Source organism: Oreochromis aureus, linkage group 3 (genome assembly GCF_013358895.1).
Source record: "Oreochromis aureus strain Israel breed Guangdong linkage group 3, ZZ_aureus, whole genome shotgun sequence".
NCBI classification, from domain to species: domain Eukaryota; kingdom Metazoa; phylum Chordata; class Actinopteri; order Cichliformes; family Cichlidae; genus Oreochromis; species Oreochromis aureus.
The window spans coordinates 38397182-38424208 of NC_052944.1; the positions used below are offsets into that span (position 1 = coordinate 38397182).

Here is a 27027-nt window from a genome sequence, read left to right on the forward strand (position 1 = left end):
TGACTATGATCTCCTAAACTACAAATACATTAAAAAACAAAAAAAGAGTGTATGATGACATTTACACCGCCATGAACCCACCCACTTCCCGTTTTGTGAATGAGATACTACACTCAGAACAGTTGCTTGTCATTTTGCCTCAGGTCGCCTTCTGGAGAGGAAGCATGGAGCAGGTTAACAGAGTTCGGGTCCTTTTTCATTCCTTACTTCTCACCTGTGGATCCGGCAGGTTGTTTTTCTGTGCTTCGGCCACGCACGTCCTTGTGTTCCTACTCGCCGCGGTCCTATCTTCTTGTAGAGGTAGGATTTCTACAGTCCCGTGGGAGTGTTTTGTGTGGCGTGACTTTCCCACGAATTACTGTGCAGATCACACGAGAATATATTTGTTATAAAATCTGCTGAAATGGAGAGGATATCAGTGTAGTGGCTGCCTCTGCCCGTTGTCCGTTTATATGCCCATATACAGTGGACTACACGGTTAATAGTGCAGGAAATGCTTCAGAAGTCGCCAGAGAATTATAAGGTTTTTAACATTTCTTCACTATTCAAGTAATTTGATAAAAGCTTTCAACATATCAAATGGTGCGAAGTGTAAAGTAGCTGTTAATAGCAAAAATGTTTTTTTTTTAAATAAATATATAAAACGAATGGGCTAAATCAGTGGCTCTCAAACTTTTCACAATGAGTACCACCTCATAGAATATATGGCTCTTGAAGTACCACCCTTATGACCGACATTAAAGTACAGTAGTATAGGCCTATGTAACACCACATACAGTTTACACAGACAATTTTATTTCTTATATGAATGTTATTTATTTTAACTGTCATAAGATAAGTGATAATAACAACAACTGCACTGCATTAAAACATTCACAGCAGGTGGGATAGCCAATCTTTAAGTGATGATGTATGAACAAACTACTCTGTGTTTATTAAGCCTGTTGTGTTTTTAACATGTTTTAATTCTTTGTATCTTGTTTTATTTAATCTGAAACAGTCAGTGATCACTGTCACCCTCTCTCGGTTTTTATTACCACTGTTCATTTTAAAGCTCAGTTTTTACAACCTTACGATGTAACTACAGCCCAGGCCATGCAGCAGTATATTAATGACTAAACTTATATTGTGGATGGATTATCTCAGTTGTTCTGCTGCTGCGCCTCTTAGATATGACTGTAGTCATTACTGCTCTCACTATTTGTTTCAACTTCTATTGACTGTGTGTTTGAAGTGGTTTCAGTCAGCCAGAACTGAGAACACATCCACACTGTTTCATGGTTTCTGGTAATATTTGGTCAAGTGTAAAAAGGATATGCCTCGCAGGTTTTTACAGTTAATGGCTTGACTTTCATTTTTAAGAAACAAAAAAGGAGGAAAAAAAGGTTGTAAATCTGAGGGCATGGGGCACCATGCATTGTTTTCCCACACACCTCTATGCAACCGAACTTCTTTTTGCCCTCCATAAGAAGAATGGCAGTCCCATAACACCATCACTTTTCAGGCCAGGAAGGCCGTATTATCTTTAGTATGCTGTCTGTGGTTGAATTACATATTGTACATCCATGTTACTGAACCATATGATGCATTGTGCTGGCTGTTTAATTATTACATTTGTCTTGCACGGAGCCATAAAAACTATAAGGAAGTACTACATTAGTTCATTTATTATAAGAACACAAACCAACAATCAAATTATCTTATAAAGGTACAAAAAAGGATGTTGCTTTACTTTTTTGTGCAACATTTCTTTAGACATCATCTTGTAAGACAGTGATTGATATCAGCTGTCAAATTTAGATGTTACAGGAAACAACTACGGCTTCAAAAATAACTTACTGTGACTTCATGCAATGCACAGTAACAAAGCTTATGTTTCATGCTTCTTTTTGTATGTTTACCAAGAGTTTTGGTAAATTTACTGTACAAATCGCACTAAAGATTTACAGGAAGGTGGTTTTAAAAGCACAAGCTGTGAGGTGATCATTCTTTTGTATCCCTTTTTGTGAGCATTAAAAATAGATTTTGGCTGTGGTTGTTTTTTGTATAGATGTGTTAACTGATTGGGTTCTGTTGAACAAGTTGCAAGTGATTGCAAGCGTTTGTGTTTGCATGCATTAGAGTCATGCTCTGCACCAAGTTTAAGATCTCAGTCTCACATGACTACACAGGATTTCCTTTATTGCATAAGCTATGACAAAAAAAAAGCGGAAGTAAATGACATTTTACGCTTTACATGCATGACTTTGAAATCTGTCTGTACTGAACACATGCCAAGACTTTCTTCTGACTTTCTTCAACACCTTTAACCTCTGCAGGTCAAAATAACACATTACTTTCTAACAAGTGTGTGTGCACAGGAAAATGGTGTGCACACACACTTCGTCTTATCTATAGAGGCCTATTATGTTTTCATTGTGAGAGTCCAACATTTTAGTTAAAAAAAGAAGGAGGGGGGGCGTAGTTAGTTAATCTATAAAGACAATATGAAGAATGAAAGGTGGTTAGTCGAGCTGAGATACCTGTGGTACAGAAGGCAGTTTGCCTGAGGAATGGAGAAGAAGTGTACAGTTACCAAGCAGTTTCATGTTTTGATGGCATCCATTATTCTGGGAGGAAAATCATCCCACCCTTTGCTTTTGGGCTTTCAAAGCTTTAATGTTTACGCCTGTAAACAATGTTGTATTTTTGGAGCCAGATTTGACCAAATTTAATTGCTAAATAAATGCTAAATGCTAGCATTCTGTTTAGCAAACTGCATCGATAAACTGTATTTACACAATGGGTATTTGAGGGATAAATGCCCTAAAAGACGCCAAAAGGTCTTCTTTATACACTTACTTCAACTGAGGCCTAGCAAACAGCTATTGGAAATAGCTGCCAGTGTTGGCAGACCCATCAAAGTAGGCTCAACTGCAAAAGTTAAACCTCAACAAAATTTCAATGAGTGGTAATAATAAATACATTTAAAAAAATCACTCCTGCTGTTGTCATGTTGAGATAAACTATCCACAGAGGCTAAAGCTGGTTTGTCTACCAAGCTGTAAACAAATGTTTTAACCCTCTCAGGCTCAAATTAAGTTTTAGTTGCTAATGCTTAACCAAGTCCTGCAGTGGTACTTCTGAGTAAAAAAAACTCATAAAATATGTATGTGGGGTAATCAGGTTGTTAGTGTTTTAACTGTTGCAAATCTGCAACGCCTGCCTTGAGAAGGTTAACTTGTTTTAATGTTGTTAACTTGGGCATTTTGAGTTCTATAGCATTGAGAAATAATGTTGCTGCACATGTAAACTATATTAGTAGATTCATTTCTTTGACTGTAGGAAAAACACAGTAATTAGTTTCTACACATATTCTGTTTTTTTTCTTATTCACAGGAATAATGTTAGTGGAGACTGGACCAAAGATCGTCGCCTTTGTCGGTGAAACTATCCTCCTGCCCTGCATCACCACCATCAACAGTGAGGTCCCAACAGTGGAGTGGACTAAAGAGGGTCTGTTTCCAAACACTGCCTTCCTGTACCGCGATGGATGTGAGACCTTTGAGATGAAGAATCCAGTGTTTCAGTACAGAACAAACCTCATCGTGCACAAACTTCACGACGGAAACCTGTCAATGGTGATATCCAATGTGCAGCTAAATGACAGTGGAAACTACCAGTGTGCGATTCGGAGGAACAGGAAAAAGAAAATCATCACAAGACTGGAGCTGTTTGTAGGTACGTTAACTCAAAGTGTAGTGCTGTATTTATCTTTTCCTCCACTTTGGAGATCAGCACAAGCCTCACATTTTGGTGCACAGATTTTACTGTGAATGTCAGATTAAATGATTTATCATTTAATGAAATAGTCTGAGGTTTTCTCCTTTCTCTTCTTTATTCTAAGCAAAGGTAACCAATTATCTGCAGATTTTCCCCAATCGTCTTTGCCAAATGTTCTTAGGAGAACATGCAGATTCTTTAATGATTTCTATGATCCACAAACCTCAGATAATATTTGACATTAAAGTATTTTCCACAGTGAAAATTTTTGTAATAATGTTTGCTGGAAAGTTCAAAGGCCACACCCTGAATAATTCTCATTTTTGCAGGTGCTGTTTCTGAGCCGAAACTCTCAGTTGTTCCTGGTGTTGGAGGTGGACTGACTCTGCAGTGTGAGGCCAGGTGTTGGTTCCCCGAGCCTACAATTACATTTCTTGACAGTCACGGAAACGAGATCAGTGCTGAAGACCCAAAGAGAGATGGAAACTCCCCAGGGTGTCTGGCAGTCACAAGAAGAGTCACTCTGCATACTGCTACCAACAGGTTTAATAGCATTTTAATGCCTAAAGTTCAAGACCTCAGATCTCATTTTATCTGTGTCATTTACTTCATCCAAATGGGAATGTGATATCAAGTCATTGCATCAGTGCACTCATGCATAAGCTATGACAAAAAGTACACATCAGTTTTCTTTTTCCAGGACAAAACTTTGAATAAAACTTAAATGTGTGTCATTTTAATCACAGGGTCACCTGTAGAGTCCAGCAGCCTGAGATAAACCAGATTAGGGACTCAGAGATTTACATACCGGGTAAGCTTAACACCTGAATCAGCTGGACTGCATAAAACTTATATTTCATTATTCTTTTGTAATGATTCTAAATGTTACATTTTTGTGGAATAAAAGTACATCAAAAAGCACCTTCAAAGAATAAATTATGCCATCGTCTCTTTGTGTACAATGATCTTGATTTTCTCATTGAATCTCTTTTTTTAATCATTTCAGATGAATACCTGAGATCCTGCACTGTAAACGTTGTAATCAGCATTGCAGTGACGATCCTTTTAGTCACAATCACCTGTGCACTCGTATACTTTATAGTCAAGCGCTGTTGCTCCTCCGGTAAGTAATTTTGTGCCTTTGTTTTTAACTACTTCTAATTATTTGCTAATTAATTAGACAATTTATAAAATGGACAGAATGTTGTCTCCGGAAGTTTAGCTGCTTTAGCGTGGCAAGGTATGGTGGGAGAACACGGAGGCAGCTTCCAAGTTTAGTAGATATATTCAGCTGTGGTCTGTAGTAATGGCACACAAAGCAACTATCAGTACTGCATGTACCAAACATTCAACACGTCCAAACATTATTCTAGCACAGAGATTGCAGATGGAAACTGTATTCAACACTCACGTGTTTAACAACTTCAACAATTACACAAGGTTTATAATTAGCATTAACTAGCTTAGTAGCTTACATAGCGTAGTAGCGTAAGATAGCATTAGCATAGTCACGAGGGAACAACTACACACAAAAGCATTTGACCTACACAACATCATGTAAACAGGACCCACCTTTTGGCATTCACACACAGGAATAAAACAAGAACCCACAAGTTGCTGGTGAGAGGACACATGGAAAAAATGCTGACTATCAGCAGCTTCGAAAAGCAGTTTTTAAAGCCCACTGTGATGGCATCAGAGCTCTTGTTTTGCTTGAAGAGTTGAGAAATTTATAAGTTAAACATCAAATGAGTCAAGGAGAAGCAACATTTTTGTACTGTTATAAATAAGAACCTTGATACTGTCTAAAATATTGAAATAGTTATTTGTCAGTAAGTAATTTTAATGTCAAGTTGCTAACACAATAGCAACTTGTCTCATAATTGCCCCCAGAGCATTTTTGTTGGGTTCAAATGAAGATGAATGCTATTGTAACTAAAATGCTTGTATCTTACAGATGGAGTTTTCCAGATTTTACACACACAAAATAAAATGGAACTGTGCCCTCACTGATAAAGAAACAGCTCAAAGCAGCTTTCGATCATTAAAATAACCTTGTTAATCAAAACAAATCCCAAATATGGGGTCACTCAAGTGAAGCAGAACCTGGATTTGCTATGAAATTCAGGGAATTAACACTGAAATTATGGTAAAAAGATGCAGTAATGCGTAGGTTTTAATGTGGACAACAGAGGAATGCAGCAGTGGTAGTTCAACTGCGACTGCTTTAATTAAAGGAAAGTTGTTTTCGTTTGGGGGCATTTATATATTTGTTTGCATGGCTGCTCTGATGTCCTCATCCTTTTATGCATTTATGTGAAAAGGCAGGGAAAGACAGAGCAGAGACATAACACGAAATGAAGGAACTCACATGTAGGTGGTCTGCAAGCTGCAAGATAGCTTGAAGAAGAAGCAGCAGCTGCAGATAGAGTAAATAAGCTTAAATAACATGTTATAAATGAGAGTAGCCACTGAAGGATATTAGCAACTGCCTTACCTAATGCGAAAGGTTAGTGCATTCATGTATATCAGGTATAGTATGTTTTTTTTCCCCTTTGTAATAGAAACAGGGAAATGTCAGGAAAACAAAATGCTAACTGTGTGTTTTTTGTTCTTTTTGTGTGTATTTCTACAGTTGGAGGACAGAAACTGAGTGTTAATGGAGTGAGCATCAACCAGCTACCGAAAGAGATGAATGAGAGCACACCCAGTCCGGACACGCCCCCCAGCGAATCATCAAATGACTCCACATCCTCACCAGGTATCTCAAATCCCAGTAATTCATCAACACAAGAGTCTCCTCAAAGAAACAACAACCTCAAACCAGAGACTTCAACCAGCCGCAGCCGTCCAAACTCTGACAGATTATCACAGACCACAGGAGGAGATTCAGAACCTGCCGGTTCAACACAAAATGCAGTAGCCAGCTCCCAGACGCAGAGAAGCAGTCAAGACAGCAATTCTGCTCTTTCAGCAAACAGTGACAATGTGTTTTCCAATTCTCCTTCACACTCAAAAGAGCTTCATTTTGTCTCAAACGCGCGTTGTGGAAGCACTGCACGGCCTCAGCGCAGACATACGCACTCTCCAGATGCAGAGCCGCTCATCTGTATCTAGAGTGGAACTGAAATACAAGGATGTGGCAACTTTTACAACTGGACAAAAAGAAAGTAAAATGCTGATGTCAGCTGACAGTCAAAGGAGAGTCGGTCATGCAGTTCAAGTTTTACTTTCTGTCGACTGATTTTTCAGCCATGTTTAAGCATTCAGCAGAGACGGCTGGATACTTCATAAGTAAACTTCATTGCAAAGCAGTGCATTTTATAAGCAGTGCATTTTTTAATATATTACATAACATATAGTCTAAAAAGTAGTAGTCAACAGTAAGTAAATGTTGTCATGTTAATATATGGTATCATTTTATGACTCACTAGTAGCACTGAATAACTATTATCTTCACATGGTTTTCAGTATGACACTGCCTGAGCGCTTGTCAAGATAAGCCTCCAACACAGATGGTAGATTAGAGGTAGATGTAATTTTTTATGATTCAATAATCAAGCTAACGGGACTTTTGAAATAAGCTTTTTCCTTATTTTTTGTTTGTTCAACTCCCTAAAAACAACCCCCCCCCCCCCGAATATATCAAACTGTGGATTTGAAGAGCTGTTACACCCCATTCTCCTGACATACCTGAGTACCTCAACTGCTTCTACTGAAATGCTGTGAAAATGCAGTGAAAGTAAAGTACAAATACTTTAAGTACTTTCTTGTTTTGTTATTTTGCACTTTTCTCATGTTGTTCTTTTTTGCACATATGTTTCTGTGATTTTACAGGGAGGGCTGTGTAAGGTTTTCTTAGTACTAATCCTACATATCAACATCAGCTTTACCATTTATCAGATCCTTGAAACTTGGAAGCTTTAAAACTAACTTTATTTTGTTTTAAACTACCTTATGATTGTGATTTTGCTTTTCTACCACAATAATATTTGTTATCAAGTTATTACAAGTTCATTATGTATTTCTTTTTATTTTCTGGTTGTGTAAAAGGAGCCGTATGAATAAACTATTTTGGCTTTTTAAAACTGTTTTTGTCCAGATTTAATAAAACAGACCTTGTTTCTGACCCATATTTTCGCAGCTGGAGGGAGAAAATTAAAAGGATGTTAAACAGTTAAAATATTTAAAACAAGACTCCAGTTTTTTGTATTTTTTCTTCCTTCCCCTTTTCTTCACAGCAGTGTCTTGTTGCAATATTTATAGATGTCTAACCCTCTCAAATTACAAAAAAAGAAATGAACTACAGAACAAAATGAAAATAACTGGAAATCTGCAGCTTAAGGATTAGGATGAGGATCCAAAACTACACACTGTAGCTTGTCTGCTCGCCACTGTTTATTACACTTCTTAATTATGGTAGATGTCAATACACTGTCATGAAGTCAGGAAGTATAGAAAGTGACCATCATAACAACATCTGAACATTGGGCCACATTTGCCATGTCACTTCCGCCTTTATTCAGGTTACACACACATATCACTTGCATCACTAAATACATTATACTATAACTCACAGCAAGCAACTAACAAATAACCATTCATATAGAGCACAGTAGTGAAGCATTTGTATATTGGTTATGGCAGAGGTTCCCAAAGTGTGGGGCCCGCCCCCTAGGGGGGGCGCAGAGCCATTGCAGGGGGGGCGCGGTATGAAAAGAAAAAAAAAAAAAGAGCACTTTGAGGACGGGTTTTTGACGGGGCTCCCACACACAGTAGCGGTTTTAGATACGGGCGACACGGGCGGTTGCCCGGGGCGGCATCGTGATGGGGGGCGGCATCACGGGCATCGGCAAAAAAAAAAAAAAACGCCAGTACTCATGCTGCCCCACGGCAGCCAGCGCATATTGGGAATGGCAGAGGCATCGATCGGTTTTCTATCGCCCATTTGCTGGGAGTAAGGGCGCCTCCGTTTTATGTGGTGCGCCTGCTGCTTGCGGCGCAGAGAGGAGAGGGCGGGCGGGCGGGGGGATTCTCTGGCTGACTGGAGCGGCATCTAATAACCAACTAGCAAAATAAAACAAAATAACAAACATGAAAACACCAGACATCATGATACAGACTTATAATTTTCAAAATTCTATACACGAAAAGTGAGCGCGAGAGCCCTCGAAAGCGCTGCTGCGCTGCTGAAGTCAAAGTAAACTTTACTGTCATCTCCGTTACATACAGTCCAGTATATAGAGAGACGAGACGACGAGGCTCCAGTTACAGCAGTGCAAGAAAACAAACAATAAATATAAGAAGAGTAAGAAAATAAATATACACTTTAGGACTCGGGGTAAAGGAATCAATGACAATTCAAAATTTACAGTTTGATGATTTAAAGTCTCACACACAACCAGTCGAAAGGGGAGGAGCCCCGGCTGCTTCCAAATCGAGCACATTTCATTCCTAATGTTGTAAATCCAAGTCTGTTATGTATTCATGTTTTGAATCCTGGGTTGTGTGAAATCTCAGAAATGCACCCCAGACAAAGTGAATCTGTGAACTAAGGTGTAGGTCTGTTAGGTTATGTTGTGGTGATCCTCGGGTTGAAGGATGGGTGTTCATACTGGAGTGCAAAATTAAAACCAATGGAAGATGGACAAGAAAAGTTCAAAGCCATCAGGTGCTGAGTTTAGAAAAAAGAGAAAAGAAGAGGAGGAGAAACGAGAAAAAGATACAGGTAAGCAGATGTGTCATTGGATAATGGCAGGTCATCCTGAAACAATCAGAATCAGAATACTTTATTAATCCCTAAGGAAATTACGTGTGTTACAGCTGCTCCAAGAAGAAATGGTAAAAATAGTAACACTAACAAATTAAACTCCAAACATTACATTATGTTACAGATTTTAATATTAATTAGTCAGTGTCAGTTGTTGATTTGTCCTGTTCTCATTGTATGAAGAATTATGATGTCTGTTTGGTAGCCGTTTGCATACTATGCATACTCTCTCTGTCTTCATATGTGTGTGTGTACAACAGTTTTATGTTAATGTACGATCCTTAATATGTTTTGTGTGTGTGTGTGTGTGTGTCTGTGTGTGTGGTGGAGGGGGGGCGCCAGAGGGAGTGTTCGCCCAGGGCGCCAAACAGGCTAGGACCGCCACTGCCCACACAAATGCAAAGCAGGAGATGAAGCATCGCCAAATATGTTTCCAAACCAACCTCCTTCCAAGCCAAAGACAGGAAAATATGGTGAAGCATATCTTCCCTTTGGCTTCACCTCCACAAGTGCCAAGGTTGGTCTCCCCTGCAAAATTAGTTTCCCTGCGTCGGGAGCACGCGCTGGGCTCTCTAAATCACGGACAAACAGGATCCCACATTCTTGATTTTTAGTTCACAAACACTTCTTGTAATAACTAACTACTCCTGACATTTTGGACATGTTAGCTCTTTATACAGTAAAGTTACAGCGGGATACAAATAATATCAGGCTGATCCTGCCGTAATTTGTTCCCGGGTTCAAATCACGGACAAACAGTATCCCACAGCTGTTTATGTGTTTAAACCCATTTTGCACAGAGAGGCATTTTGGAAAAATGTATTGACAGCAATGTTGAATATTATTACACAGGGGAAAAAAAACAACTACACGTAAAATAATCACACCGTGACGCCTCTGCCTTTCTAAATGGAGGGACAGTAACTGCGTGTGCAGTGGCGGTCCTAGCCTATTTGGCGCCCTGGGCGAACACTCCCTCTGGCGCCCCCCCCCCCCACACACACACACACTTATATGAAGACAGAGAAAATATAGTATGCAAACGGCTACTAAACAGACATCATAATTCGTCATACAATGAGAACAGGACAAATCAACAAGTGACACTGACTAATTACTATTGTATTAATATTATATTATTGTATATATTGTTTGGAGTTTAGTCTGTTACTGTAACTATTTTTACCATTTCTTCTTGGAGGAGCTGTAACCCACATAATTAAGAAAGTATTCTGAAAGTTTTAGGATACATGACCTGCCATTATCCAATGACACATCTGCTTACCTGTATCTTTTGCTCGTTTCTTCTTGTAGGAGCCATAATTAAATGTATTGAATTTTAATGATCACTGGGTTTTCATTTGTTTGGTTGCTATGGTGATGTGTAACAGGAGTCACGTGGGTGGTAGCGGTGACATTAAGAGGGCGTTGTCAGTCTGTCTTTCACTGGTTTGATTTTGACAGAGCAGGGCTGGGTAGCTGTATTTTTTGTTGACCGCAGCACAACGAGTTTCCCCTTGTTGCATTAGAGCCTGTGATGTTTTAAGAGTTTGAATCGCGAGCCGATCACATTGCTCTATAAACTTTTCAAGCACTTTAATAAACAAGCAAGCAATTCCACCTCTCGCATTATTGCGTAAAGTTGACAGCGCGTCAGGCAAATAGGCTCAGTCCCCGGCCTCTAGCGACTGTGGAAGTCGCTCCACTCCTCTTCTTTTCTCTTTTTTTAAACTTTAAAAACGGGTTGTGTGTGAGACTTTAAATCAACAAAATATAAAATATACATTTTAAATTGTTATTGATCCCTTTACCCCGAGTCCTAAAGTGTATATTTATTTTTTTACTCTTAAATATTTATTGTTTGTTTACTTGCACTGCTGTAACTGGAGCCTCGTCGTCTCGTCTCTCTATATACTGGACTGTATGTAGCGGAGATGACAATAAAGTTTACTTTGACTTCAGCAGCGAGCAGGCGCACCGTGGGCTCTCGCGCTCACTTTTCGTGTATTGATTGATTGATTGATTGATTATGCTTTATTCATCCCGAGGGAAATATAGAAAAACATCGGTGCAAATTATAAGTCTGTATCATAATGTCTGGTGTTTTCGTGTTTGTTGGTTTGTTTTTATTTTGTTTTATTTTGCGAGTTGGTTATTAGATGCTGCTCCAGCCAGCCAGAGAATCCCCCGCTGCCCCGCCCTCTCCTCCCTGTGCCGCAAGCAGCGGGCGCACCTCGCAAACGGAGGGCGCCCTTACTCCCAGCAAATGGGCGATAGAAAACCGATCGGTGCCTACGACATTCCCAATATGCGCTGGCTGCCGTCGGGGCAGCATGAGTACGAGCAATTTTTTATTTTTTTTTTCCGATGCCCGTGATGCCACCCCCACCACGATGCCGCCCCGGGCAACCGCCCGTGTCGCCCGTATCTAAAACCGCTACTGTGCGTGTGTATATGTAAGCGTGTAAAACCTGCAGATAGATTAACAGTATTTTGTCTCTATCTGCCATTCTGCAATCCAGCTCATGTAAACAATAACGTGGCGCACAGCGTGACGTGAAAAGAGGCACATACCTTTGACGTTGCCTGACGAACTCTGTAATCCTCGTCCACACGTAAACGCAAAAAAGGAGTTTTAAATAATCTCCGTTTTCGGTGAATCGCAACGCCGTTTACGTGTTGACGAAAAGCCCAAACGCATAGAAACAGCCGAGTTTTCAAAAATACCCGTGTAGGTGTGGACGTAGCGTAAAAGAGTTAGTGGTGTATTTTATTACTACCTGTAATTTATTGCCGTTTACTTGTATTTGCTTAATTGTTTACTAAATGTTTGAGGTGTGAAATAAACCGCAATGGAGTTTGTAAACAAAATATGGGTGTGTGTGTTTGGAGGATGTGTTTGCGTGGGGGGGCGCCCGACCATTTTCCTTGTAAAAAAGGGGGGCCTGGCAAAAAAAGTTTGGGAACCACTGGGTTACTGCATTTGCATCTCCTCTTACCTCAACAAAACATATAGAAAACACAACTGAAAACATTCATGAGCCTGATTAACTTTACTGTCACGAATACTTTTTGTACTTCATTAGCATCGCTACTGCACTTGAACCTGCTAGCATCAAGTGCATTAGCCTAGCACGACCATGTTGACGTTATGGTTTCATTCTACTCACAATACTTCGACATTACTGTTTAAAAAATTATACTTTCCTTTGACATGTTCACAACAGGCTTATTGTTTCTACTGTGTTACCTATAAGTCATCTGAGGTCTAGTAACCCATCTGTGTATTAAAATAAAAGGCACAGATCATGAGCTTGTTTACTGTTCCTCCTGAGAGCTTTGCACCACCTAGTTGTATCTTAAAGTAATGCCATAAAGTGTAGTGAGACAACCACTGAACCAGTAATTAAAGAGATAAACACAAAAAAATAAATTACTGGGGTGACCATTTTTTACCTTGTTTAAAAACATGAACTGAACTGTGATTCCATAACTTATGAATTGTCTTTTTTTATCTCTTAACCTTTTAACTATTAGTTTAATCCCCATTTATGTCTTCAATAGACATTTTTAACCTGTTACACTGAGCACTGTTTACTGTGTTTAGTGGTCCTCTCTGGACTCCCTTCTTAATCGTTTTCCTCTCAGTCCTTGTAAACTGACCTTGAGGAAACATCAGAAACAGAATAAAAGAAATCCTAAATTACCTTTCAACATACTGTTAATTCCTTTGCTCTAAAAGAGGAAACCGGACTTCTCCACATGTATTCTGTGTTCAGACCACAGAGGCCACAGGGTTAGGAGGACTGGACAAATAACCCAAATGGTATTGGGGGAGTATGTGCTGCTTTGCACCTTTGTTCCCCACTACCTCCCCACTTGGTAAGTTCTTTTATTTCCTACTTGGTTAGGTTTAGGAAAAGAATTTGAGAGATACGGCCCAGAGGAACCCTACACACTGAGCAGAGGGAGTGATTGGCTGATCTGGCATAGGTTTTGGTAGGATCTAGGTTTAAATAAATAATTCAGTTAAAGACACATCTTGTTTATACGTATTCATGTAATTTCAATGAAAAATGTAACCAGCATCACCCAAGCACAGAAAACTGCAGATGACTTTGACATCAAATGAGAAGCACTGCCGAAGTGATGTTCGTCTGCTGAGACTGTCTTATAATAACACTTTTTATTTCCAGCTTTAGAATATTCTCACAGTCTTTGCCAACTCCAGATTTATTTTATTTTATTCATTTGGGTTTTTTTTTGTTGTTGTTGTTATTGTAATGTGTATCTATCAGTTAACACCAACAGAGGGCAGCAGTGCACAGCTTTCAGGAATTGCCTTATAGTTACTGGTTGCCTGTTGTCGAAACAGATGAAGTCAAACACGTGGATCTTAAAAGAGTCTTTGGTGGATTAATTAAATACATGAGACTCTGCATCACTACTTTTTTATCTACCTGATAAGCTGACAGCTATCGTGGAGTGTGCTATGATTTGCAGTTTTTCGCTTCAGCTACACTTGCTCGGTGTGAAGTTTTCTAACACAGCTGTGGTTCATAGCAGTGAGTCAGAATGATATTTTGCGTAGTGATTTCCCAGTGAATGGAAATCAAAATAGTTATATCAAAGCATCGCACTTCACGTTCGAGCTGGTGATAGCAGAACAGTTGTCGTGGTATATATTCAATTTAAGATCTTCCTCAGAATCATTGAACCCCACCCACTCACCCACACACAAGCACACAAGAGAGATGAAGACACCCTACAATGAGCTGAAACATGAACTTGTTATTGTTAAAACAGATTATTATGACTTTCAAAATATTTGGTTTTCACATGTGCCTATTTTCAGTGATATCAACTCTAATAGCAGGACATTAACTAGGCATATAAACCTATAATTCTCTCTCCTTTTTGCCATACTTTTCAAGCAACCTATATTTGACAACAACATAATAAAAGTGTAAATTCTGTTTTTGAGGCGCGACCACAATATTTTTAGTGGCCCCCATATGAAAAAATTCTAGAGGCACCCCTGTCTTTGTGAATTATTAAATTATGATTATTTAATTAGTTTGCTCTTTTAACAAAAACAAAAAAGGGGATTCAATTAAAGAAGATTTCATAGGCTTGCTTTAATTTATAAAAGAGTGTAAAAAAGAGACTTTTTTCAGTTATTGAAGGGTGCCTCATTTCCTGTCATGCTCAAGTGCACGGCATGAAGCCGCTTCAGAGGGGTAGGTGTGAAATGGTGGGGGTGTAATTTATGAGAAGGATAACTGTTTGGAGGGGGAAACCAAACAGCACTGCATTCTGCAGACAGAGACCGCAGGGGGTGGAAAATAGAAGCCCCCTGCATGTGCTCACAAATCAATATGTTGAGCTGACATTTGGAACATGAGGTTTTTTTTTGCAGAGCCCCCAAACACCTAATCATCTGTGCGACCCTAATAACTTCCTGCAAGTCAGTGAGCTGCTGAAAAGTTTCTAAGAAAGAAAAGAGCACCAAAGCACAATGGAGATCTCTTCAACGTGTCTGATTATCTGTGAGTAAATTTTACTTTTTTAGTTGTTTTTAATTCAGCTGTAATTGAAAGAATTCCTGAGCTCGTCAGACATTTGAAGGTTTTATTAGGTTTATGTTTCCCCTAAAATCTCAAAGAAAATACGATTACTTCTTTGTCCTACAAAGTACAACTTGCTGAGAGCTGCTTCCTCACACATTCTGCTTTAAATTTCTCCCATTTTTTTCAGAGTTATTAGGTTTTGATTTATGTTCGGGTCTTCACAAGCTAAAAATGTGATTTGCTGTTTTTTAATTTCACTTTCATTTACTCACTTTCACGTTGCTGTATTCAGACGTACTCGTGATATATTGCACGGACAGAATGATGTTTTGCATGATAATTTTACTGTGCTGTGAGCTTAAATTGTTAAACTGAAGCGTCACACTGCAAACCCAAGCTGGCAAAGTACACAAATGGTTTTCCTGCTGCAACATGTCAACATATCAGCAGTGGACAAAGTCCATTTAGTTTTTGCAACCTGCAGAGACTCTCAGTGATCTGCCAACAATGATACCAATGCCAAGATAAAATCACTATTCATTATGTTTATCATGAAAACGACATAATTATATATTTTAACACCCTTCGAGTTATATTGTCTCTTGTAAAAGGGACTTCTTTCTCCCCACTTTATCCTTAAAGTACTTGCTCAAAGGAGATTTTAAGGTATTTGGTATTCACTTACTAATATTGTAGGGTCTTTATATTATCAAGCATTACAAGGGTGTTGTTGTGAAAATCATTTTGAGACCAAGAAAAAATAAAGTTCTGGACATTTTTTTGTTTGTTTGTTTTTTGGAACATTTTAATTTTTTAGATGATTTGGGTTAAATACAAAACCTTTTTCCAAATAGCGGTTTATTCATTTATGTTTTTAGTTTTACTTTCTGCCACTAGATCAACAACAGAATGATGTGATGTGGAGATTTGGTGTTCACCTTCATGTGGATTTCTGGTTATTGTTTTGTTCACAAACAGTAAAATTGTTAGATGAACGAAACGGGAGAAGAAATGTCAGCTCATCTACACAGGACTTCAACGGTCTCAGCATATAGAGGCAGTTTTGTTGCATTCTGTTGAAGGACAGTCTCATCTTCCAGAGATCATTAATTTTTCTTATTATTAGAGACATCAATATCAATTGTTACTTTGATGGAGTAATCTTGAAGATTTTTTTCTTGACTTAACTGAATTGACTATAATTAGGACTCAAGTGTGTCTGGATCCCAGTGCATCAGGCATGCCATGAACATGTTATACTGTAGATACACCAAAGATTGTTTTCAGGTTTCAGGTTGGGTTTCAGGTTAAAACAGTTAGGAGAAGGAAACACATCAGAACACTAAACCATGAACATATTATATACGCACTGAAGATTGTTTTCAGTTTTCAGGTTGCCTTGTTAGATGAGCACCTCTCTGGTTTGTGTGCTCTGACATTTTCAAAAACCTGCTTTTCTTTTTCCTGTTTGAGGTCACAGAGGGCCTCCAGGCTCTGCAGTTGTGGGCAGTTTTGTCTCATATTAATACTCATACAGTGTGTGTGAGTGTGTGTGTGTGAGTGTGTGCATGTGAGGGTTAAAATTGCTCTACATTTCTGAAATCCTACTACAATGAAGTTAGGGATGTAATATTTTTCAAGCCTGTAAGGCCAGTAAGCAAAAACAGACCCAAATGCTGAGCTGATAGAGAGTTGTATCAAAGTATTACAATCTTTATTTACCCATGAGTTAAGGTACGCACTGAGGGGTCTTGGTAAAAGCACAGGGGTTTCTTTCAGTTCTTGAGGGAAATGTCCATAGAGCGAGGAGACAGGTGTTAAAAGGTCCACAACAGATCCACAAAGTAAAAGGTCCACACAAGGTCTGGAGGCCAAATGTTTTCATTCTGTATCTGCCACTTTCAGCTTTAATTAGACTCTGTTTAATGTATTCTAGCCTCTACACGAGATTAAAATGTTGCTGTTTTCCAGCACTCTGGTGATATACAGGAGGGACAGGATGATGTTTTGTGTAATCATTTGCCTGCATGGAGCTTAAATGGATAAACTGAAGCATCATCCTACAAGCTCAAGCTGGCAGTAGTAAAACAGTTCCCTAGCGATCGTATATTATATGGACGACAGTATTAGTCCACAGCTGTTAATCTTTGAATTCAGGCTTTTTAAGTCACATTTACACAGCTGTATAAAACTGAGCACCCATGCAGTCTGCCATTACAAACACTTACAAAAGATTGGTTGGTTCTAAAGAGGTCACCGAAACACTGAGTGTGGTATGACTAAAGTCAATTCGTGGAATTTCTTCCCTCCTAGATATTCCATGATCAACTGAAAGTGATATTATTACGAAGTGGAACAACAGCAACTCAGCCATGAAGTGGCAGACCACACAAACAGAGCAGAGTCTCTAAATACTTAAGTTTCCCACACTCTGTTCACTCATTAACAGAGTCCAAACCTCCTCTGGCATTAACCTCAAACAGTGTGTAGGTGTACTCCATCTGTGGCCTTTACTTTGGTCCATGTCTTAATTTGAGACGTTCCTATTATTATCATTATTATTATTATTTTATACACAGATGTCATGGACTTGCAAGTAATAGATTGATATGATGTGGTGATATGGTCTTAGTTTGCATGGGGATTTCTGATCAATTTTTTGTTCATGAGCATTAAAACAGTTAGATGAAGGAAACACATCAGAACACTAAACCATAAACATGCTATATATGCACTGAAGATTGTTTTCAGTGTTTAGGTTGCCTTGTTAGATGAGCACCTCTCTGGTTTGTGTGTTCTGGCATTTTCAAAAACCATTTTTTTTTTTTTTTTTCCTGTTTGAGGTCACAGAGGGCCTCCAGGCTCTGCAGTTGTGGGCAGTTTTGTCCTGTCTTCATGTCTCATGCTAAAAACAGCTGCAAGCCAGTTTCAATAGAGCTGAAATTGAACTGAAAAAGAAAGGAAGGGTACAGTTTAATGCACTGTTAGGAAATATATTATCAAATGTATAAGTCAACAGAATAAAACTGCATGGAAATCAAACTTTTAGCTGATTATGCACTCTTGGTCATCACAACATCTTGTGTAGAATACTGTGGTATACAGAGGAGTTCATGGCTGACTCAGTGACAGCAGAATGCCCAGGTCCTGATGGTTCAAAACAAGCCCAATCATCACACCTCCACCACTGAGCTGTAAAGACTGTTTGTGCTGATGTGCTGTGCATAGTTTTCTCCAAAGATGGCGCTGTGCATTATGATCAACAATCTGCACTACAGCCACACCTATCCAAAGGACTATGTTCCAGAAGTGATTTGTTCAAATGCAACTCTAGAAATCTAAGCTGTGCTTACATGTTCATTTTCTTATATCAATTTCATTTAATTAACAGCATCTGGCTGCTACTTAAACTGTTATTTCATACTGGAAGCAGTAACAGTATACTTAGTTTTACACACACTGCTTCTGACTTCTTGCTTGTATGCTATATTATATTGTATTCATGCTTGTACCTTCAGGGTTTGAAAGTTTAGTCTGCATTCTTTCTAACAAGCAGCAGAGGGCCACGTCTTCTGGATGCAAAAAGAAATTTGAGTATTTAGAAATATATGAGAAAATGTCCCTGTTTCTCACTTGATCTGCAAGCTCAGTAAACCATTTCCCGAAGGTTTTTTGCCCTGAATTGCTGCTTTCAAGCTATTTTAATAAAAAATAATTGTAAGTTAAAGTCCCAGTTAGGATCAGAGGGAATTGTAATGGACATGGGCAGGTAATACCCCTCAATCAGGGATAAAACCATGACGTATAATTTCAAAAAGCTAAGATGGCTACCGCTAATATGCTCACCTCAAGGCTTTTAAATAAAGACCTCACTATCCATTCTAACTCATGGGTAATATCATGCTGTCTACATGTACTATATATTTCATATCCAGTGTGCTACAAAGAACATTTTCTTGGGGCAATGTTATAGTAACATCCAATGATGGTCTCTTATGTCTGTTTAATGTCACCAAATAATTTGAATATGTAACATTTACAGTGGAGAACCAATACAGTTGGTATAATAATACAAAAAGGTATCCCTGCGTTGATATAACATTATAGTTATGTTAGTAAAATACATGACATTTATTGTAAAGTTACTGCAGCATTGCAGAAAAGTCAAGAGCAAAAGTCATGAGTGGCTCTTAGGTGTAGTGGCTAACACATTCGCTTTACACCTGAAAGATCCCCAGTATGAGACTGGGAAGGGACACAAACCCAATTTCAGGGGTCACAAGCTAGTGCACTCCAAGCCCAGATAAATGGGATGGTTGCATCAGGGAATCCAGTGTAAAGTCTGTCTGAAAATAACATGCACATCCTTCTGACTTCTTAGCAAAAACTGGGGTGAAGCTGAAATAACAATTTTTGAAAAAATCACCCATTTGTAATGACACAACTTACCAAATTAATGAAAAATGCAACATTAGCATCACTAAATGTATTTGCAGGGTAAACTGTAACAAACAGGCCTGTATGTGACCAACAAAACTGCCTCTTTCGATGGTAATTGTAGTAACAGCAGCTGGAAGTTTTCTAAATACCAGTTCTAAAAGCCACAAGTGGGTCACCTGTCCCACTGGCTGGTCACCCACTGACAACCAAATCCTAGCAACCTCCAGCAAATGCTAAATAACTGAAAATCAGGTTGTCATTCACTATGTGGTTTAATGTTGGAGAACGTGTTTTCTCTATCAACCAATGCTTGCCATGGGGTCTCTAGACCTGTGTGTCTGGGGCTTACCACAAGTCTGCAGACTTGCATGTTTTAAAAGGACCAAATCTCAGCCTGACGCTTTTTTCCTCTTCTTTTTATTTCATGTTTCGAACACCAGCTGCTATGCTGAGCATCCACCCTGACAGGTCTCAGTTCTTTTGGTATGACACGATCACGCTGAGCTGTGAAGGGACAGACAACTCTGGAAATTGGACTCTGAAGAGAAACACCTCCTCTAAAACTGCTGAGTCATGTATCTCGGGTTGGGGAGTGTCAAATCAGACGTCATGCACTATTATGGACACCTATGCATCAGACACTGGAATATACTGGTGTGAGTCTGATCGACGGGAATGCAGTGAGACTATCAACATCACAGTCACATGTAATGCTCTTTATTATTTGATGTTTTAGACTTTGTATCTGTTATAGAGCTGAGGAGTCATAGCACGGTTTGATTTTCAGATGGAGTGATCCTGGAAAGCCCTGCGCTTCCTGTGACCGAAGATGAAACAGTGACACTTTTCTGCTATTACATGTACGATGAAGAGAGCAGTGCGACTTCTAATTTCTCAGCTAACTTCTACAAAGACGGACATTTAATCAGTACTCAGCCTACAGGAAACCTCACTTTCTCAGCAGTGTCCTTATCTGATGAAGGTTTCTACAAGTGTGAACACCCAGCAAAAGGACAGTCAGCACAGAGTTGGATGGCTGTCAAAAGCAAAGGTGGGTTCAGGCTACAAGACATCTGTTTCAGAAGAAATGTAGTAGATGTGATACATACATACACACCCAGTCTGTTCTTTGACATATTCATTGTGCTCCGAAAGCAATGCATTGACTTATTTCACCTATTTAAACTAGTCACTAAGGATTGATTGACGTATATTCAAAACATTTTGTTATTTTCCAACTGCTGAAGCATAAAATCCTTATTGAGGCAGTCCTGTCTTCCTCCCCTCACCCCAAATGGTCACAACAGACAACAGATGCCCCCCCAGCATGGTTCTGCTGGATGTTTCTGCCTGTTAAAAGACAATTTTTCTTTCCCTCTGTCGCCAAAGTGCTTGCTCATAGGGGGTCATATGATTGGGGTCATAAAATGCCTTTAGGTAGCTGTTGTTGTGATTTGGCGCTGTATTGAATGCTGAATTGAAAATATTTAAAATGCAGTCACACATTTTCAGTATATCCACATGCACACTGCATGGTCAAAAAAATATTGGCCTCTAATTTGAAGTACATTTTCAAAGAAAGTATAAAAAGTGGATGTAGCCATTCTTGCACCACCCATTACTTAGTGAAGTACTCTTATGAAACTTCAAGTTGAGTGCTTTACCACTTTGAACTGGACATGATAAGGGAAGAGGTGTCCAATGCACATTCATTGTTCAAGAACTTATGACTGGTAAGTAATTCATGAGTGAGCACATCTTGAATAATCCTTCATTCTGACTTCAATGAAGGCCATAATTTACTAAATGAACTTCATATTTTATTCATTATGACTAGAAATTCGTGGCTGAGCCAAGCAAGTCAACAGAAAAAGGTTTAAAGAGGTCACAGAGTGAGGGAACTGAGGGCTTAGGGCTTTCACATAGACTTCTATAGCATTGGAAGTCTCTTTCCAGTCAAAGGAGTCTCCACCTGCTGGCCATTAAAAGAAATCAAATCAAATCAAATCAAATCACCTTTATTGTCACATCACATGTGCAGGTACACTGGTACAGTACATGCGAGTGAAATTCTTGTGTGCAAGCTTCACAAGCAACAGAGTTGTGCAAAATACAATAACGTGCAACAAGCAAAATATAAAAATGGTTAATCTAAAAAGTAATAAATATATGTACCATATATAAAGGTATATACATTACTGAATGTGTGTACTAAATATGTTTTTCTACGTGTGTGTGTGTGTGTGTGTGTGTGAGTGTGTATATACATGTTTTACAAATGAAATAGAGTAAACAATAAAATAAGATATATAAAATATAAAATATACAGAGGTAGGTATGTGCAAAACAGTGGCATTAATGTACAGTATGGAGTGCATAATGTTGAAGTTCCAGTAGTGAGGGTGAGGTGTCTATGACGTGTTCAGCAGTCTGATGGCCTGGTGGAAAAAGCTGTCTCTCAGTCTGCTGGTACGGGACCGGATGCTGCAGAACCTCCTTCCTGATGGAAGTAGTCTGAAGAGTTTATGGCTGGGGTGACTGGAGTCCTTGATGATCCTCCCCGCTTTCCTCAGGCACCGCTTCCTGTAGATGTCTTGGAGGAGGAAGCTCACCTCAATTATCCGTTCAGCACACCGCACTACTCTCTGGAGAGCTTTGCGGTTGTAAGCGGTGGTGTTGCCATACCAGGTGGTGATGCATCCAGTGAGGATGCTCTCAATGGCACAGCGATAGAAGGTCCTGAGGATGCGGGGGCTCATGCCGAATCTTTTCAGTCTCCTGAGAAAGAAGAGGCGCTGCTGCGCCTTCTTCACTGTCTTGTTTATGTGTACTGACCACGTAAGATCCTCAGCCAGATGTACACCAAGGAAGCGGAAGCTGCTCACTCTCTCCACAGCGGCGCCGTTGATGGTGATGGGGTGTGTACTCCTCTGCACCTCCGGAAGTCCACTATCAGCTCCTTTGTCTTTGCGACGTTGAGGGTGAGATGGTTGTCTTGACACCAGTGGGTCAGGGCGCTGACCTCCTCCCTGTAGGCTGTCTCATCACCGTTGGTGATAAGACCCACCACTGTAGTGTCGTCCGCAAACTTCACAATGATGTTGGAGTTGTTAGTGGCCGTGCAGTCGTAGGTGTAGAGTGAGTACAGGAGAGGGCTCAGTACACACCCCTGTGGAGCACCAGTGTTCAGTGTGATGGGGGATGAGGTGGTGCTGCCCAGTCTGACCACTTGGCGTCTGTCAGACAGGAAGTTAAGGATCCAGCTGCAGAGAATGAAGGTTTAACATACTTGCATATTAGACGTTGAGGCTGTATCCATCTTTTATACTGCCTGTGCAGTATATATACATATACAAAGTCCAAGAGCTTTTAAACTCCTGTGCCGTGTATTTCTGCCTTGGCTTTCCCTCCCGGTTACCTAATTGATTCTACTGTGTATTGTTTGATTTCCTTCCTTTATTGTTGCCTTTTAGCCATTTATTCTGCCTGTATTTTGGGTACTTTCTATGCCAACTCTGTTATTTTGTTCTGTCTTCCTTACAGTCAGAGCTCAGCCATCAGTATCTGTGCCTGGACTGATTGGTGCTATTCTGGTGAAACTCTTCTACACTGTGATTATTACACTGGGTGCAAATGTACTCATACGCTGAGCTAATGGTAGAAAACCTGAGAAAATGAGTGTGATGTGACCTCTTTGATATCATTGCCCTCATATATTGAAATATATCTTTATATTTATACAGCCATGATGTTTTGCTTTTTATTTGAAAATGGTGGAAGTTTATTGAAAAGAAAAACCAAAGAATTTCAGAACATTTGAGATAAGATTATGCAGCAAAAATGGTTAATGATGCGTTCACCAACAGCTATGGAGTCTGTGGATGTAATGGTGTTAAACATGTCCTCATAAGACGAGTACTTAAACCATCCTTCCATCAGTTTTTGCAGCTGAGCTAGAGCTGGAGCCTATCCCAGCTTTCAAAGGGTGAGAGGAGCTATGGACAAATTGCCAGAACTGCTAAGAGACAGATCTGAGAATAATCATTTAACCTAGCACATCATTGAACTGTGGGTGGAAGCTGGAGAACCCAAACCAGCACTGGGAGAAGATACAAACTCCACACAGAACACCAGGCAACTGATGGATTGACACCCAGGATCGTCTTCCTGTGAGGCCGTGGTGCGACCCACCGCATCATCATGCCACTCATGTTAAACTATATGACTGTAACTACCCTCTATAGTGTTTTGTAAACCATTCAACATGTTAATGTGGTTCTAATAAATGACAGCTGGAGCATCAAAGAGTGCATTTTGTGTTTTCTGTATGAAAATACAATTCAGTGTTTTAAAAAGGCATCATTTTAAATCTGGGTAAAGTATTTTAATAGGAAATCAAAAAGGATCAAACTCTTATAGAAAATTAATGTGTGAATGAGTATTAAGTGACATAGATGCTGCCTTGATTTACAGCACAATGTCTGTTCAAAACTAACTTTTCAGGAATAATTTAAAAAAAAAAAAACTGCAACTGGTCCCTCGGGTTATTGTCTCCCCAGAAACACTTCCTTGTGTTTTTTTCTATTTCTGTTTCTGTTTCTTAAGTTTCAGTCCGTTTGGCCACTCAGGGCCACCGTACTTCTGCGTGTAACTTAGGCTATCACAGCATGTTTACATAGCTGGCAGGTGACAAAAAGAAATGTTTCTTAGTGCTCACTCTACCTAATTTTTTTCGGGAAAGACCATTCAAAATTGGATACTTCTACTACTACTACTACTACTACTAATACTACTACTACTACTAATAATAACAATAATAACAATAATAATAATAATAATTCCAAGTAAACCTAACCATCATATATTCAACTATGTGTTGTATAAAAGCTTTCACCACAGTGAAATGTATTTAATTCAGAATTTGAGTTGGTCAGATTTGAACTTCAAGGTTTCTAATCATTAAACTGTTCAAATTTCCTGTAAGATTATTGTTCATGTAACCTTTGTGTCCTCAGTGGCAATAAGTAACGTCAGCTTATCTTCACAGGTTTTTGAAGCTTTGTAAAAAAAATTTTGTTTTTATTATTTTAATTTTGAATTTTTTCTTTTAATGCAGTGTATTTCCAGTTAGTACCAGAAGTAGACATTTAAAACAGGAATTTTAGAGACAACCTGAAACATGAGGACTAAATGTTTGTCACACCAGATGTGCATTTTTATCCAAATTTAAATTACAACAAATCATTTAAAAAAAAATTTTAATTTGATTTTTGCCTATCTTTTATTCAGCTAGTGCAAAGTAAAGAGAAATTCTTTTCACCCAAAAAGACAAAAACTAACAAGAGAAGTTACTATTCAAGCTGTCACTTTAAACAATTTTGTAAATAGTAATCCAAACAAGTAATTAGACTATGGAATTCTGTTGATATCACCAGTTGGACCTAAGAGTCTTTGTCAGGGGTTGGGTATGTGACCCAGTGTTTTGCGTTATTTTGTATTGTTGATCTCTTATGGTAATATAATGTTTAATTTATGTGTTATTCTTAAGTTAAGGGTAAAGTTGAGTTATTTTGTTTTTCGTATTAGTTATGCGATAATGTTAAGTTCTAGTATTATTATTAGTTTGTCTTGGTTGAGTTTTTAGTCTGGTTTATGTTTCTTCTATGCCTCCTTGTCTATGTAGGTTCTCCTTTGTTCCGTGTCTCCCCAGTATGTCATGTGTTTCATGTCTGTATGTTCCATGTTGCCAAGCTCGTGTTGTCATGTTTGTTCCATTGTGTTGGCGTGTCTGTTTTCCTCCCTTTATGTCATGTCAAGTTTCAGGTATTTCATGATTCTGTTCAGGTCATGCTCATGTTTCATGTTCATGTTTATTGTCATAGTTTCCTGCATGCTCCTGCTCTGAATCATATTCATGTTTTTTTCATAGTCATAGCAGTCTAGTTTTTTCCAGTTTAGGCTTTAGTTTTCGGCAGTGTTGGTTTTTGACTTGTTTGTGGACTCATGTTTTTTGGCTCAATAAATGCCTCGCCTTTTGTTAAAGTTCATTTCTGTCTCTTCTGTGTCTGCACTTGGGTCCACACCGCAAACACACACAGAAATCCATTATAAGAAGGGGCATGAAAATATTGTGGCCAACGCTCTGTTAGATATACCTTAGGTTGCGGATCATTAGCACTGCTATTATTTTCTTGTGTTTTATGTTTATTTTGGTTACGTTTTCTTTCTCTGAGTTCACAGGTGTCATTCTTTGACAATAGACACCTATGAAGTATATCAGATGTGGCTGTACAAGTGGCCTCAATTTTAACCCAACCTACTTCCTTGTTCTCCCATCCTTTGGGCTTGAGCTCATCAGTTGTATGCTTTCTTTCTTGGTCAAATAACCAATATTATAACAGAGTGAAATAGAAATGCAGCATTCATTTTTACTGTTTTACCTCTGCTTTTGTGTGAAATGAACATGCATGTAGAAGTTGCATTTCTGCATGTTGAAATTGCAGTACCAGCAGTGGGAGATAATATATTTAAAGTGAAGACGTGCAAGAAGTGCAATTGCAATACAGATCCTTAATCGCCTGAAACAATTAAGCTACACATATATACATACATGTAAATGTGAGTCATAATGTCTGGTTAAAAGCTTTCGCACAATTTGTTTTACATTTTGGCTTGAAATAAAACATTTCCCTCTGCCGGTACTGCAGCTCAATGCAGCTTCTGCATGCATGTCCACTTCATGTTTTAGAGAGGCAAAGCCTTAAATGGACACACTGGACTGGCAGGTTTGATCGTGATATCAGGTTGATCAGCAGGTAGAAGGATGGGTGGGACGATACTGTCATGCAAATCAAGTTTAACACTGAGCAGCAGAGCAGCACAGTGCAGAGCTGGTGAAGGTTGACAGAGCTTTGAGACTGGAATGTGTGCCCATTACATGCAGTCAGTAGGGCCATGCTAATGCTAAAGATGCGTTTGCGCTGTCCTGCTGTACCTTTAGGATGTGCTTGATCTACCAGGAGCCTACAGTTTAACCAGAAAACTGTAAGTAAATGGCCTGTATTTGTATAGCGCTTTACTTTGTCCCTAAAGACCCCAAAGCACTTTACACATTCAGTCATCCACCCATTCACACACTGGTGATGGCAAGCTACATTGTAGCCACAACCACCCTGCTGCCAGACACTGGCGCCACCAGGCCCTCTGAACACCACCAGTAGGCAACGGGTGAAGTGTGTTGCCCAAGGACACAACGACCGAGACTGTCGGAGCGTGGGCTCGAACCGGCAACCTTCGGATTACAAGACGAACTGCCAACTCTTGAGCCGCAATCGCCCGTGGTCACCCCTTATACTTAATATACTATAAATTGTACAGATTTATGTAAAATACTTTTAGCTGGTTGGAACAAACAAACAAAAGGCAGCAAAATGATAAATAATGTGTTATCTCCCAGTTTACTGAAGAACAAACCCTTGTTCATTT

At 39.2% G+C, this 27027-nt stretch overlaps 2 protein-coding genes across 3 annotated transcripts; both read left to right on the forward strand.

Moving 5' to 3' along the window:
* The first annotated feature begins 154 nt into the window (after positions 1 to 154).
* LOC116323922 (butyrophilin subfamily 2 member A1-like) lies at positions 155 to 7919 on the forward strand. Of its 2 annotated transcripts, none has more exons than XM_031744402.2 (6): positions 155 to 300; positions 3379 to 3720; positions 4092 to 4305; positions 4509 to 4573; positions 4769 to 4885; positions 6398 to 7919. In XM_031744402.2, exons 1-6 carry the CDS (start codon positions 165 to 167, stop codon positions 6877 to 6879), a joined length of 1356 nt encoding a protein of 451 aa, XP_031600262.2. In that variant the 5' UTR covers positions 155 to 164; the 3' UTR covers positions 6880 to 7919. The 2 variants fall into 2 exon arrangements, with proteins under 2 accessions (XP_031600262.2, XP_039463928.1); XM_039607994.1 differs by having other exon boundaries at positions 5720 to 6531.
* A 6917-nt stretch (positions 7920 to 14836) lies between these two features.
* Positions 14837 to 23839, forward strand: LOC116323925 (low affinity immunoglobulin gamma Fc region receptor II-like). The gene is made up of 4 exons (XM_031744405.2): positions 14837 to 15081; positions 19983 to 20249; positions 20330 to 20593; positions 23086 to 23839. The coding sequence occupies exons 1-4, from the start codon at positions 15051 to 15053 to the stop codon at positions 23190 to 23192; spliced, it is 669 nt and encodes a 222-aa protein (XP_031600265.1). The 5' UTR covers positions 14837 to 15050; the 3' UTR covers positions 23193 to 23839.
* Positions 23840 to 27027: the final 3188 nt, after the last annotated feature.

Excerpts from the sequence above, each read along its gene's own strand:
- LOC116323922 (XM_031744402.2), top strand. The coding sequence starts at position 165 with ATGGAGCAGGTTAACAGAGTTCGGGTCCTTTTTCATTCCTTACTTCTC. Across the intron at positions 301-3,378 it reads GGTCCTATCTTCTTGTAGAG|GAATAATGTTAGTGGAGACT; the intron begins GTAGGATTTCTA and ends TCTTATTCACAG. Across the intron at positions 4,886-6,397 it reads CAAGCGCTGTTGCTCCTCCG|TTGGAGGACAGAAACTGAGT; the intron begins GTAAGTAATTTT and ends GTATTTCTACAG.
- LOC116323925 (XM_031744405.2), top strand. The coding sequence starts at position 15,051 with ATGGAGATCTCTTCAACGTGTCTGATTATCT. Across the intron at positions 20,250-20,329 it reads TATCAACATCACAGTCACAT|ATGGAGTGATCCTGGAAAGC; the intron begins GTAATGCTCTTT and ends TTTGATTTTCAG. Across the intron at positions 20,594-23,085 it reads GATGGCTGTCAAAAGCAAAG|TCAGAGCTCAGCCATCAGTA; the intron begins GTGGGTTCAGGC and ends TCTTCCTTACAG.